The 12,805-nt window shown below is 44.2% G+C and overlaps 1 protein-coding gene across 2 annotated transcripts in view; it reads right to left on the reverse strand.

Moving 5' to 3' along the window:
• LOC112218412 (transmembrane protein 117) overlaps positions 1–12,805 on the reverse strand; it is a 60,752-nt gene that overhangs the window by 23,398 nt on the left and 24,549 nt on the right. For both annotated transcript variants that reach the window (XM_024379176.2, XM_042301439.1), the window contains exon 3: positions 8,673–8,805. In XM_024379176.2, coding sequence (XP_024234944.2) covers positions 8,673–8,805 — 133 coding nt within the window. The remainder of the gene's footprint in view (positions 1–8,672; positions 8,806–12,805) is intronic.

Genomic DNA, 12,805 nt, shown 5'->3' on the forward strand with positions numbered 1-12,805 from the left:
ATAATCTGATCCAAAATGGCTTCTTTGGCTCAAAGCAGTGCACCAGTTACGTCTCAATCTACCCTCTCTATCGAAATGCAATTGGGTTTCTAAGACATCACTGTGATAGCTTGTACTCCACTGAGTCATCAAATATCGCCTGGCCTTTCCTCTCTCTTCCCCGCTCCTTCTATCCACCAGTTTCCCAGCTTGGTTCTTCTGCTTGTGTTCTAAATCTCATGGCTAGTGACCCTTTAGGAAGCTGGCAGGTGTGTAGCCTCTGAAAGCCTTGGGGGTGTCTAGCCTTCTCCAGTACACAGATATGGCATTGAATCCCATGTCATCCACATTGAGATGTTTTCTTGTGTCCTCTGTGTGTACAGTACATAAGAGCACACAGTACACATCGTTGGGGACTGGAGAATGGTAAACCTAATAGTTAACAGAAGAACATAAAGCTGTCATGTATGGCCTCTCCTATCACTAAATCAAAAGAATCCATCACCCTCTTTTTTTAGTCAGAGCGACATGAGCCCACATATTAAACTTCCTCCAGATAGAGTTATCTAGTCTCTTATCCCTGCACTGGCTCATACAGTGGGAGTGAATTACCAGCAGGCACTTTGCAGGCCACCACCAGTATCTGTCCACTGTATCAGTTTTCCATTACACTAGTCCTAAATCAAGTCTGCTAGTCCCAGAAGCAATGCATCCACTTGACTTGGCCTTTACATGGTTAGAAGTGATAAAAAACACACACACACACACACACACACACACACACACACACACACACACACACACACACACACACACACACACACACACGCATGCATGCATACGCAAACAAACACACACGTACACACGCACACGCATACACACAAAATCAACTGTGAAAGATTTGATGAAAAATGATTGCTTGTCGATGCATTAAAATGTTTCAAATGTTGATAAAAAAGTTTCAAGTTGTTTGATGTCCCTCAAGGGAATATTGGTTCTGTGTGTGGAATTTAGACATTTTAGTGAAAGTTTTTTTAAAATAATATTTTAGGCAAAATTGTCAAAGAATTTATGGCACAGTCCTTGCAAAACTGCACAGACACAAACTGACACTGTGTTAGGCTTTTCCCATTTGCAATTCCCAATGGACGTCCTGACACAGTTGTCAAGGTTACTGCGTTGTTCTGTTGACAGTAGCTGTCTGTATGTCTCTGAATGAGGATGACCTGTTAGAAGCCAACTCCCAGTGAGGCCCATCCCTCTGTCCCAGATAACAGCAGGAGAAGCTGAGCTGATAATGCTGAGGTAATGCCAGAACTGTCTGTCTCTGTGGTAGAATCTGTAACCTCTTTCAAATCAAATCAAATTTTATTTGTCACACGCGTCGAATACACCAGGTGTAGAACTTACCGTGAAATGCTTACTTACAAGCCCTTAAACAACAATGCAGTTTTAAGACAAATAGGAGTTAAGAAAATGTTTTACTAAATAAACTAAAGTAAAAAACAAAGAAAAGAGCAACAATAAAATAACAGTAGTGAGGCTTTATACAGGAGGTGCCGGTACAGAGTCAATGTGCGGAGGCACAGGTTAGTCCAGGTAATTGAGGCAATATGTACATGTAGGCAGGGGTAAAGTAGGTAGCGGTTAGAGCGTTGGGCCAGTAACCGAAAGGTCAAATCCCCGAGCTGACCAGGTAAAAATCTGTCGTTCTGAACAAGGCAGTTAACCCACTGTTCCTGGGCCGTCATTGTAAATAAGAATTTGCTCTTAACTGACTTGCCTAGTTAAATATATATATTATATATAATATTTTTTTTAAGTAACTATGCATAGATATTAAACAACGAGTAGCAGTAGCATAGGTAAGGGGGGGTGGTCAATGCAAATATACCCTCAGCTAAAATAATAAACACTAGACAATACTACACCTGTGCTACTACAAACAAAATCTGTTTTATAGGTGTATGTGAGAAAGAGAGAAAGAGAGTAATAGTGAGAGTTTGTGTGTTTTATTTACCACAACAACATGAGCAGCAGTTCATGGTGCACACTTAGCATCGAGGTCTCGCCACCCCCTGGTAATGGTCATGTTTGCACGGTCACGCCGCCAGTACTCCGGGAATCTCTCCCATCTCTCTCAGTGCGATCAACAGGAGGGAACATAAATACCATTACATGCCATTTATTCTGCCTTTTAAATAAGACTCTGGCATTATGCCCGCTCAGCTAGACAGACAGACAGGGACTTGCACAGAGGAACACAGAATGATGGTGGTGAACAGAGACAAGCCTCTTATGTGTCGCTATAACCCTGCTCAGTCAAGTGGGTGGCTGCAGTCATCTGCCTCTAGTCCCTTCATCCCCCTCCCCCTCCCTCTAAAGGGTGAGGAGAAAAAGAGCCACGCAGCCCCCTCCTTCCGTCCCATGCAGTGGTGTCGCCTGGCTCCAGCAGGGTCCCCGCTCATCCACATTAGGCATGATTAATGTGAGAGGAGCCACACACTGGGCTGTCTTAATCCAATAACACTGCCTAATTAGGGCCTGCTCTCTGCCGGTAATGGTGGCGTAAGATGTCAGAATGGGATTGGGCGGCGTGACCGAGCGCCAGTGAAGGGCATCAAACTCCCTGGGCGGTCACACTCCTCTGCTTTCATGCAAACAGCTCCCTAATCTGAAAGTTACATTAAAAAAGGTAACGCTTCATTTCAAGGGGTCGTTATTACAGTGCAATTACATATGTTAATTATTCCTTACAACTGTATTGTGTTTAATTGTAATCATTCCTAGTTACACTGTAACAACATGTAACTGGTGGTAACTGCAGTCCGTAATTATAGGGGTGTAACAACGACTGCTTGCTACAAAAGTTCAAAAGTCTCCGACAGCATCCCAACGCACCATATTTCAGCCTGCACAAACCACGCGATCGGTTTTAGCCAATTGAAAACCAACCACCTCATTGACATAACTCTGCAGAAACACATCCCATGTGATGGATGAGCCTATCTAGACACAAGCAAATTGTGAAGGTGTTTGGTGCAAGTCAAATAAGGTCATTCTGGTTAGTCTACAGCCCTTTAGCGTCTCAAAACATACTTTTTTTTATAGTACTCGTTATGGATTTATGAAACAAGGCAACTAATTACGATATAACGTTATATATTTTGTATAGGTAAAGATGGATGGAGACAAAAGCAGGTACGCTTACTGGAGTCCCTACAGAGGAGGCCGCTGACAGCTCTGATAAGGTCAGGCTCATAGCAGATCAGGATGTTGAGGAAGAGGACCATGAAGGCATTTGTTGATTTGCAGAGGCCTAATATACACTGAGTGTACAAAACATGAGAAACCTTCCTAATATTGAGTTGCACAGCCTCAAACGTTGTGGCATGGCCTCTAACAAGGTGTCGAAAGAGTTCCACAGGGATGCTGGCCCATGTTGACTTCAATCTTTCCCACAGTTGTGTCAAGTTGGCTGGATGTCCTTTGGGTGCTTGACCATTCTTGATACACATGGGAAACTATTGAGCGTGAAAAACTCAACCACTTTGCAGTTCTTGCCACAAACTGGTGACACAAACCTAACATTACAACCTAGTTAGGAATTCTCATGCGTGACAGGAGTCACGGTTGTGGGTTTCAATAAGATTGGGTCTTGATAGGAAAATAGCCTAGGCTCTAAGACAGGAGAAGATATAATTGACCCTCATGCCTCTCCTTAATGTCTGTGAATTGTGCATAGGCCTATCAAATTTGTAACTGTCTGAAGAGTCACAATGACAGCTCAGAGGCACACATTATTTTATAAGCTATAGGCCTACTGTAGGGTGTCCTGTAGGGTATTTATTACAGTTTTTCTAAATTGCTAAAACACTCAAACCCATTGGCTGTACAAAGTTCTCAGTTGCCTGGACTCATTTAGCTAATTATGCAGTCTGTTGTCAATACCTTAAACAATTTCGATTAAAAATGTACTTCTCCCTGAGAATTGTATGTTTTGAACAATGTGTTTTCTAGTTTTCGGCGTATTGTTTACTGACTGCTTGAGAGTGTATATCATTTTGATCACTTTGTTTATGATTTGAGAGCAGTGTTTGATTTTGAACACAGGTAAAAACTGTTTTGAGGCGAATGTTTCATTTTGCAAGAGGAGTCAGAGGTTATGTAAATAGTGCTTGAAGATGAGGTTTTGTTCATGTGTTCAGGAAATGGAGCAAGGTTTCAGAAATTGTGTTTTAGCAATTGAGAAAAACTGTAACTGCAATCGGGTCATGTGTGCAGTCCGGCAGTGTCAATTATGCGTGCGCTTGAATTTATGGCGACTTTGTGTGAACTAAATACGCTACGCTTCCATTCGACAACCTGTTTGGATAATGTGATATTGAATTTTCTGCTAATCTTATGGTGCACATGTTGTGTAGGGTCTGCATTAGTGCCGACATTGGAACAAGATGTTGTAATTTCCCGGCTCTTGTTATTACATTTTTTGGGGAAATGTGAAGTGTTCCCGCGACAGTTCCGGGATCCTGGTTACCCATGTTAATCCCTAGTCTGGACAGCTCTAAATCCTGATCCTGGTTACCCATGTTAATCCCTAGTCTGGACAGCTCTAAATCCTGATCCTGGTTACCCATGTTAATCCCTAGTCTGGACAGCTCTAAATCCTGATCCTGGTTACCCATGTTAATCCCTAGTCTGGACAGCTCTAAATCCTGATCCTGGTTACCATGTTAATGCCTAGTCTGGACAGCTCTAAATCCTGATCCTGGTTACCATGTTAATCCCTAGTCTGGACAGCTCTAAATCCTGATCCTGGTTACCCATGTTAATCCCTAGTCTGGACAGCTCTAAATCCTGATCCTGGTTACCCATGTTAATCCCTAGTCTGGACAGCTCTAAATCCTGATGGACACATTTAACATCGAGGTAAAGACATGTCGCTCTCATCATTTAGCATCTTTTTTATTACTCGATTTGAATAAGTAACAATAGGTCATTTCGAGTGAATATATTCCTGCCGTTGAATCAAACTCAGTGCAGTCTGAAAGGTCCAAGAAATGAAAGCATCTCAATGAGCTTGGGGTCAGGGACAGCACACAGTGACAGGTCAGAGAGATAGCAGGAGACAGACACACCTCCCCCACAGCCACACACACGGACTTCTTCAGATGGGTGTGAGATGGGAACAATATGTGGTATGTGGGGGCAGACCAGCCGAGCAACATCTCCCACAGCGCTCCATCGCGGTTGGCTGCAGAGCGCAAGGCATCATGGTGTGTTTTCTCAAAGACATAATTATTCTGAGGCAGACCAATGCCAGCAGATAGACTTAACACAGTCTTGGCAATAACGGTGCCTTGTTCTCTCTGAACAAAAAAGAAAAGGGAAAATAGCATTCATTCCCACCCAGAGGCTTCCTATCCTAAACACCACAGAGGGAAGTTATAGTACTTCTCTTTTATGCTTTGCCTCAGTAAAATTACAACGACCTCCTATTGAGTGAAGGAACGGGAAAGATGGATGCAGAAAAGATTTGGACATGGATCAAAAGACTTAAGTTTTACTGCACCATCCTTCCTCCTCCTTCTCTCCTTCCCTCCCCTCTCGGATAATTGCTGCATTGGCTCCATTCAGAGCCTCGAGCCCATCTCATCTGAGGTGCATCCTGGTCCTGCCTGGCAGAGTGTGAAAACACTGCTCTTACAGGTCCGTCTTCAACAGAGATGTAAACACTAATCGTCTCTGGCAGAGCCCTGGCCTTCAGAAGACACAGAGGAGGAGCAGGGAACAGAACAGTCAGGAGAAAAAGTAGAGGAGTAGAGCAGAGAAAGGGCGGGCTGGCGGCTCCTACTGCCTCTTGGCGAGCTGATGGCTCCTACTGCCTCTTGGCGAGCTGATGCTCCTACTGCCTCTTGGCGAGCTGATGGCTCTTACTGCCTCTTGGCGAGCTGATGGCTCCTACTGCCTCTTGGCGAGCTGATGGCTCCTACTGCCTCTTGGCGAGCTGATGGCTCCTACTGCCTCTTGGCGAGCTGATGGCTCCTACTGCCTCTTGGCGAGCTGATGGCTCCTACTGCCTCTTGGCGAGCTGATGGCTCCTACTGCCTCTTGGCGAGCTGATGGCTCCTACTGCCTCTTGGCGAGCTGATGGCTCCTACTGCCTCTGATGGCTCCTACTGCCTCTTGGCTGATGGCTCCTACTGCCTCTTGGCGAGCTGATGGCTCCTACTGCCTCTTGGCGAGCTGATGGCTCCTACTGCCTCTTGGCGAGCTGATGGCTCTTACTGCCTCTTGGCGAGCTGATTGTTTCTACTGCCTCTTGGCGAGCTGATGGCTCCTACTGCCTCTTGGTGAGCTGATGGCTCCTACTGCCTCTTGGCGAGCTGATGGCTCCTACTGCCTCTTGGCGAGCTGATGGCTCTTACTGCCTCTTGGCGAGCTGATGGCTCCTACTGCCTCTTGGCGAGCTGATGGCTCCTACTGCCTCTTGGCGAGCTGAATGGCTCCTACTGCCTCTTGCGGGCTGATGGCTCTTGGCTGACCCCTGCCTCTTGGCCTGATGGCTCCCTACTGCCTCTTGGCGGGCTGATAGGCCTCTTGGGCTGATGGCCCCTACTGCCCCTACTCTTGGCGGGCTGATGGCCCCTACTGGCGGGCTGATGGCCCCTACTGCCTCTTGGCGGGCTGATGGCTTCTAGGGGGCTGATGGCCCCTACTGATGGCCTCTGCCTCTTGGCGGGCTGATGGCCCCTTCTTGGCGGGCTGATGGCCCCTCCCACTTCTGATGGCCCCTACTACCTCTTGGCGGGCTGATGGCTTCTACTCCCTCTTGGCGGGCTGATGGCTCCTACTGCCTCTTGGCGGGCTGATGGCTCCTACTACCTCTTAGCGGGCTGCTGGCTGGATGCGTTCACTTGCTTTACAACAGCACCATCTATCTTTCTAATTAGACGCTTACAGCCTGAAATGGCTAGGTAATGTCATTGGAACTCTCATTTCAGAGGCACTTTGAAATGTCTGAAGGACTATTCATTGTTATGTCTAGTTGACATGACCAATTGAAAGTGCCTAGCTCGTTATGTCTGCACCGTATCCCTGTTCTTTCAGTGCTTAGGCTCCATCACTCACAGTGAGGACTAAGTGATTATTCCCATGGTGTAGTAGGATGACATGCTCTCAGACTCCAACAGAAAGATGGCCACCAAAATAAGGTAAAGGTCTCAAGACTGCAGCTATTAGAACACACATCCAATAGACTAAGGCTGGGTGATATACACTGAGTGTACAAATGATTATGAACACCTGCTCTTTCCATGACATGGACTGACCAGGGTCATGCAACTCAATATTATGTTCTTAATGTTTTGTACACTCAGTGTATACTGGATTTTTACAATACAGTCTATAACAATATTAAGATACAGTGCTAAATTAAATTAAAAGTTCAACAAATTGCACTAGTTCACTGTTTTAAAACCATCAGAATGGAGAAAGCCCATTAAAATCACATAGAATTCATTCATTTCTTGCCATTCAAGGCTCATGCACTACTCATAAAAGATATTTAGAACTTGTATTATTCAGAAACATAAAACAAACCAATACCAGCATACTATATAAAAAAAGAAGGGAATATCGCCCAGCCCTCCCATAGACATGCACAGACACACACTTCTGTCACTGCTCAAGGCAGTACAGGCACTATATCGGACATGTGAAAGCATGAAATAGGAGAGTGGTAAAGAGAAATCATCTTTGTGACAGACACACTCAGAGAGACTGTAAATGTAACTTTTTTCCTGAGCGGGTAACATTTATCGTATCATCGGACTTGCTGCTCCGCTCAGCCATGAGTCTCTGCGTTTCCCTTCCTCAATCAACCAGAAAGAGCAGACATGATGGATGTCACTGTCCCAGCTCTGGCCAGTGTGACTGATAGCCTGATTACACAAGCATATCCCCCTCCCCTGTATAGAACAACAACACCTTACCGCTGGCAATATTAACCGGCTTGTCCAACCTTATGGATGGCGGAGTGCTTTTGTTGCTTATTGAAATGTGTTATATGACTGATCTTATTATGGCCAGGCTACTTCAAATCACAGCTTGTGTTAGCAATAGCTTGTTTTAGCAACAGCTTGTTTTAGCAACAGCTTGTGTTAGCAACAGCTTGTGTTAGCAACAGCTTGTGCCATGTGAATGTTATACAACCAAAACAAACCCATGGTAAATCATAAGCCCTCGACCTCGCAGCTGGCTGGATAAAAGGATACATTGTCTATCTCAGACTGACTGCCACATCAAAATGCTCAAATGGATTCCTGTCACTGGCTGTGTGACTGACATAGCTCTGCAGCTGGTTACCCACTAAGTGTAGGTAAACCAGTGGAGTAGAAGGTAAAGGGGAAGCCATCTTGACTGATGTAATCAATATACCAAGATGGCCGACCTGATCATCATTGAAGTGTTATGGTGGTGCTGAAGTTGAGCTTTCAGGTGCCCTCCCTTCACTCCATCTCCTCCAACCGCGACTCAAAGTCTCGACGTGATTGATCAGACTGAGACTGAGCCTCCGCTCAGGTGAGACGTTTGGATCCATCACACGGTTAACTCGAAGAGAGAGAGAGAGGTTCTAACAAATCAAAGCAGTGAGAGAATGAGAGAGAAGGATGAGACATTGGGTGGCTTACCCCATGCTTCCTGCCATCAGGAGGATCAGGTTGTAGATGTGTGAGAAGATGAAGAGGAAGAGGATGGTGCTGAAGAACATGGTCATCCAGGAGCCGTGATCCTCACGGAACATTTTCAGACGCAGATAACGACCTATATGAGGGCATGAGGAGAAGACACCTGTTCAGTGGCAGGCTCCATTCACAGGGGAGTCTATTCCCTCAGACAGTCAGTGGCTGTGTCCCAAATGGCACCCTGTTCCCTATATAGTGCACTACTTTTGACCAGGGTACTTTTTACCAGGGCCCCTGGTCAAAAGAAGTGCACTATATAGGGAATTGGGAATAGGGTACCGTTTTAGATGCAACACTGAACCAGGACATATGATGAAAGTATGGGCTATGTTCATACACATCAATAACCATTCCTTCTGTTAGAAACTCACCCTTTAAGTATTGTAATGATGATTAAAGATCATTCTTTTTTGTGACCAACTTTTTATTTAGTTTTGTCATTTTTCTATCTTTTTTTCATAGTTACAGGTTCCCCCAAAATATAATAAATCCATTTAAAGATAGCCATCTTAGAGTCAACATATTTTTTGCAGGAGTGCTGCCTGTCAGCAGTAATCTTCTCTGAGATTCAAGGGACTATCAACGTTAAGTAACATAATAGATGGAAAGCATTGAATATTTCATTTCATGCACTTCCAAATTAATTGTATAACTTTTCCCCAGAAGCCTACCTGAACTCCCTGTGCCTACCTGATTTAGGGGACACAGTGAACAGTTGGGGCCAATTTGATCTTAAAACTTTCTTCTGGTGTTAAATACAGTCTGTGAACTATTGTCTGTGAACAATTGATAGTCTGGATTACAGGATACCAAGGTCATATTTTTTTATTTCATCTGTGGGCCATACTTTTTTAATGGTTAGCTCAGAATGTGAGCTTTCTAAAGTTGTTTATATATTATAGAGATCAGTGCTTTCGGGAGCCCAGATCATTTATTTATACATCCCATCATTGGATGTTTCTGTATTTGGGTTTCCCAAGGAACTCCATAGGCCAGCATAGCTGACCTAAATTGTAAATATAACACATTTGTTGCCTGGTAATGTGTATGTATCTTTCAAATCTTGGAATGTTCTAAAACCATGACTGTCCATGTTATTGATAAGGGTACGGATTCCACATTTGGACCTTTAGAGGCCTCAAGGCATTATTGTGAAATATCGAAGCATGGATATGCCATTTTGATTCCCAGTTACATTGTTTTTCTAACAGAAATAGTGTGAGCAATAATAGGATTAAAGAGTAGTTTATGGGATATATCAGTGAAGACCACCTCTTCCAGGGTAATAAGGACACACAATATTTTGCTCAATACTCAGCCAGAAGAGTCATGTCTAAACCAATTCAGGAAGGCGTGAAACGCTAAAGCCTGAATATACACTTTAAAGTGTTGTACAGATAGTCCTCTTTAGTCTTTCCCTCTTTGTATACTTATTCATTTTTCCTGGGATTGTTTACCTTGCCATATACAGTTGAAGTCGGAAGTTCACATACACCTTAGCCAAATAGATTTAAACTCAGTTTTTCACAATTCCTGACATTGAATCCTAGCAAGAATTCCATGTCTTAGGTCAGTTAGGATCACCACTTTATTTTAAGAATGTGAAATGTCAGAATAATAGTAGAGAGAATTATTTATTTCAGCTTTTATTTCTTTCATCATATTCCCAGTGGGTCAGAATTTTACATATACTCAATTAGTATTTGGTAGCATTGCCTTTAAATGGTTTAACTTGGGTCAAACATTTCAGGTAGTCTTCCACAAGCTTCCCACAATAATTTGGGTGAATTTTGGCCCATTCCTCCTGACAAGAGCTGGTGTAACCGAGTCAGATTTGTAGGCCTCCTTGCTCGCACAATTGTGATACAGTGAATTACAAGTGAAATAATCTGTCTGTAAAAAAATTACTTGGAAAAATTACTTGGTGTCATGCACAAAGTAGATGTCCTAACTGACTTGCCAAAACTATAGTGTGTTAACAAGACATTTGTGGAGTGGTTGAAAAATGAGTTTTAATGACTCCAACAAAAGTGTATGTAAACTTCCGACTTTAACTGTACATTTTAAAATTGCACTATGAATTTTATCTCAATAGCCAGAAGGGGGAGCCATTGGAAGAATTGATCTACAGAAATTCAGCCGTGGCAATATTCATTTTGACAATAGATATTCTTCAGGTTAAAGTAACTGGGATATTTTTCCATCTATTGAGTTCAGATTGAAATCAAATCAAAATCAAATCAAATGTATTTGTCACATACACATGGTTAGCAGGTGTTAATGCAAGTGTTACATCAAGATACATTACATTACATCAAGATGGCATGATGCAGTAGATGGTATAGCATGTAGGGTATGCGAACATTATATAAAGTGTCATTGTTTAAAGTGGCTAGTGATACATTTAATTACAACAAGATGGCAAGATGCAGTAGATGGTATAGTGTACAGTATATACATATGAGATGAGTAATGTAGGGTTAGTAAACATTATCTAATATAAAGTGGCTAGTGATAAATTGATTACATAAATATTTCCATTATTAAAGTGGCTGGAGTTGATTCAGTATGTTGGCAGCAGCCACTCAATGTTAGTGGTGGCTGTTTAACAGTCTGATGGCCTTGAGATAGAAGCTGTTTTTCAGTCTCTCGGTCCCAGCTTTGATGCACCTGTACTGATCTCGCCTTCTGGATGATAGCGGGGTGAACAGGCAGTGGTTCGAGTGGTTGTTGTCCTTGGTGATCTTATTGGCCTTCCTGTGACATCAGGTGGTGTAGGTGTCCTGGAGGGCAGGTAGTTTGCACCCGGTGATGCGTTGTGCAGACCTCACTACCCTCTGGATAGCCTTCTGGTTATGGGAGCAGCTGCCGTACCAGGCGGTGATACAGCCCGACAGGATGCTCTCAAACGTGCATCTGTAAAAGTTTGTGAGTGTTTTGGTGACAAGCCAAATTTCTTCAGCCTCCTGAGGTTGAAGAGGCGCTGCTGTGACTTCTTCACCACACTGTCTGTGTGGGTGGACCATTTAAGTTTGTTTGTGATGTGTACGCCGAGGAACTTAAAACTCTCCACCCTCTCCACTACTGTCCCGTCAATGTAGATTGGGGGCTGCTCCCTCTGCTGTTTCCTGAAGTCCATGATCATCTCCTTTGTTTTGTTGACATTGAGTGTGAGGTTATTTTCCTGACACCACACTCCGAGGGCCCTCACCTCCTCCCTGTAGGCCGTCTCGTCGTTGTTGGTAATTAAGCCTACCACTGTCGTGTCGTCTGCAAACTTGATGATTAAGTTGGAGGCGTGCATGGCCACGCAGGGTGAACAGGGATTACAGGAGAGGGCTGAGAATGCACCCTTGTGGGGCCCCAGTGTTGAGGATCAGCAGGGTGGAGATCCTGTTTACCTACCCTCATCACCTGGGGCGGCCCATCAGGAAGTCCAGGACCCAGTTGCACAGGGCGGGGTCGACAAATTGATGACAACAAAATGGAGTCGTGGTCAGCTTTTTCGAAGGGAGGGCGGTGGAGGGCCTTATATGCATCGCGGAAGTTAGAATAACAGTGGTCTAGGGTTTTGCCAGCCCTGGTAGCACAATCGATATGCTGATAGAATTTGGGGAGCCTTGTTTTCAGATTAGCCTTGTTAAAATCCCCGGCTACAATAAATGCAGCCTCAGGATATGTGGTTTCCAGTCCAATGAAGTTCTTTCAGGGTCGGCATTTGATTGTGAGGAATTCTAAGTCAGGTGAACAAAAGGACTTGAGTTCCTGTATGTTGTTATGATCACACCACGTCTCGTTAATCATAAGGCATACACCCCCGCCCTTCTTACCAGAGAGATGCTTGTTTCTGTCGGCGCGATGTGTGAAGAAACCAGGTGGCTGTAGCGACTCAGATAGCGTGTCTCGAGTGAGCCATGTTTCCGTGAAACAAAGAACCTTACAATCTCTGATGTCTCTCTGGAAGGCAACCCTTGCTCGGATTTCGTCTACCTTCTTGTCTGGACATTGGCGAGTAGTATGCTCGGGAGCGGTGCGCAATGTGCCCGTCTGACTTGAGCGTTCTGTTAAAGTTTCTGCCA

This window comes from Oncorhynchus tshawytscha, linkage group LG19 (genome assembly GCF_018296145.1).
Source record: "Oncorhynchus tshawytscha isolate Ot180627B linkage group LG19, Otsh_v2.0, whole genome shotgun sequence".
NCBI lineage: Eukaryota > Metazoa > Chordata > Actinopteri > Salmoniformes > Salmonidae > Oncorhynchus > Oncorhynchus tshawytscha.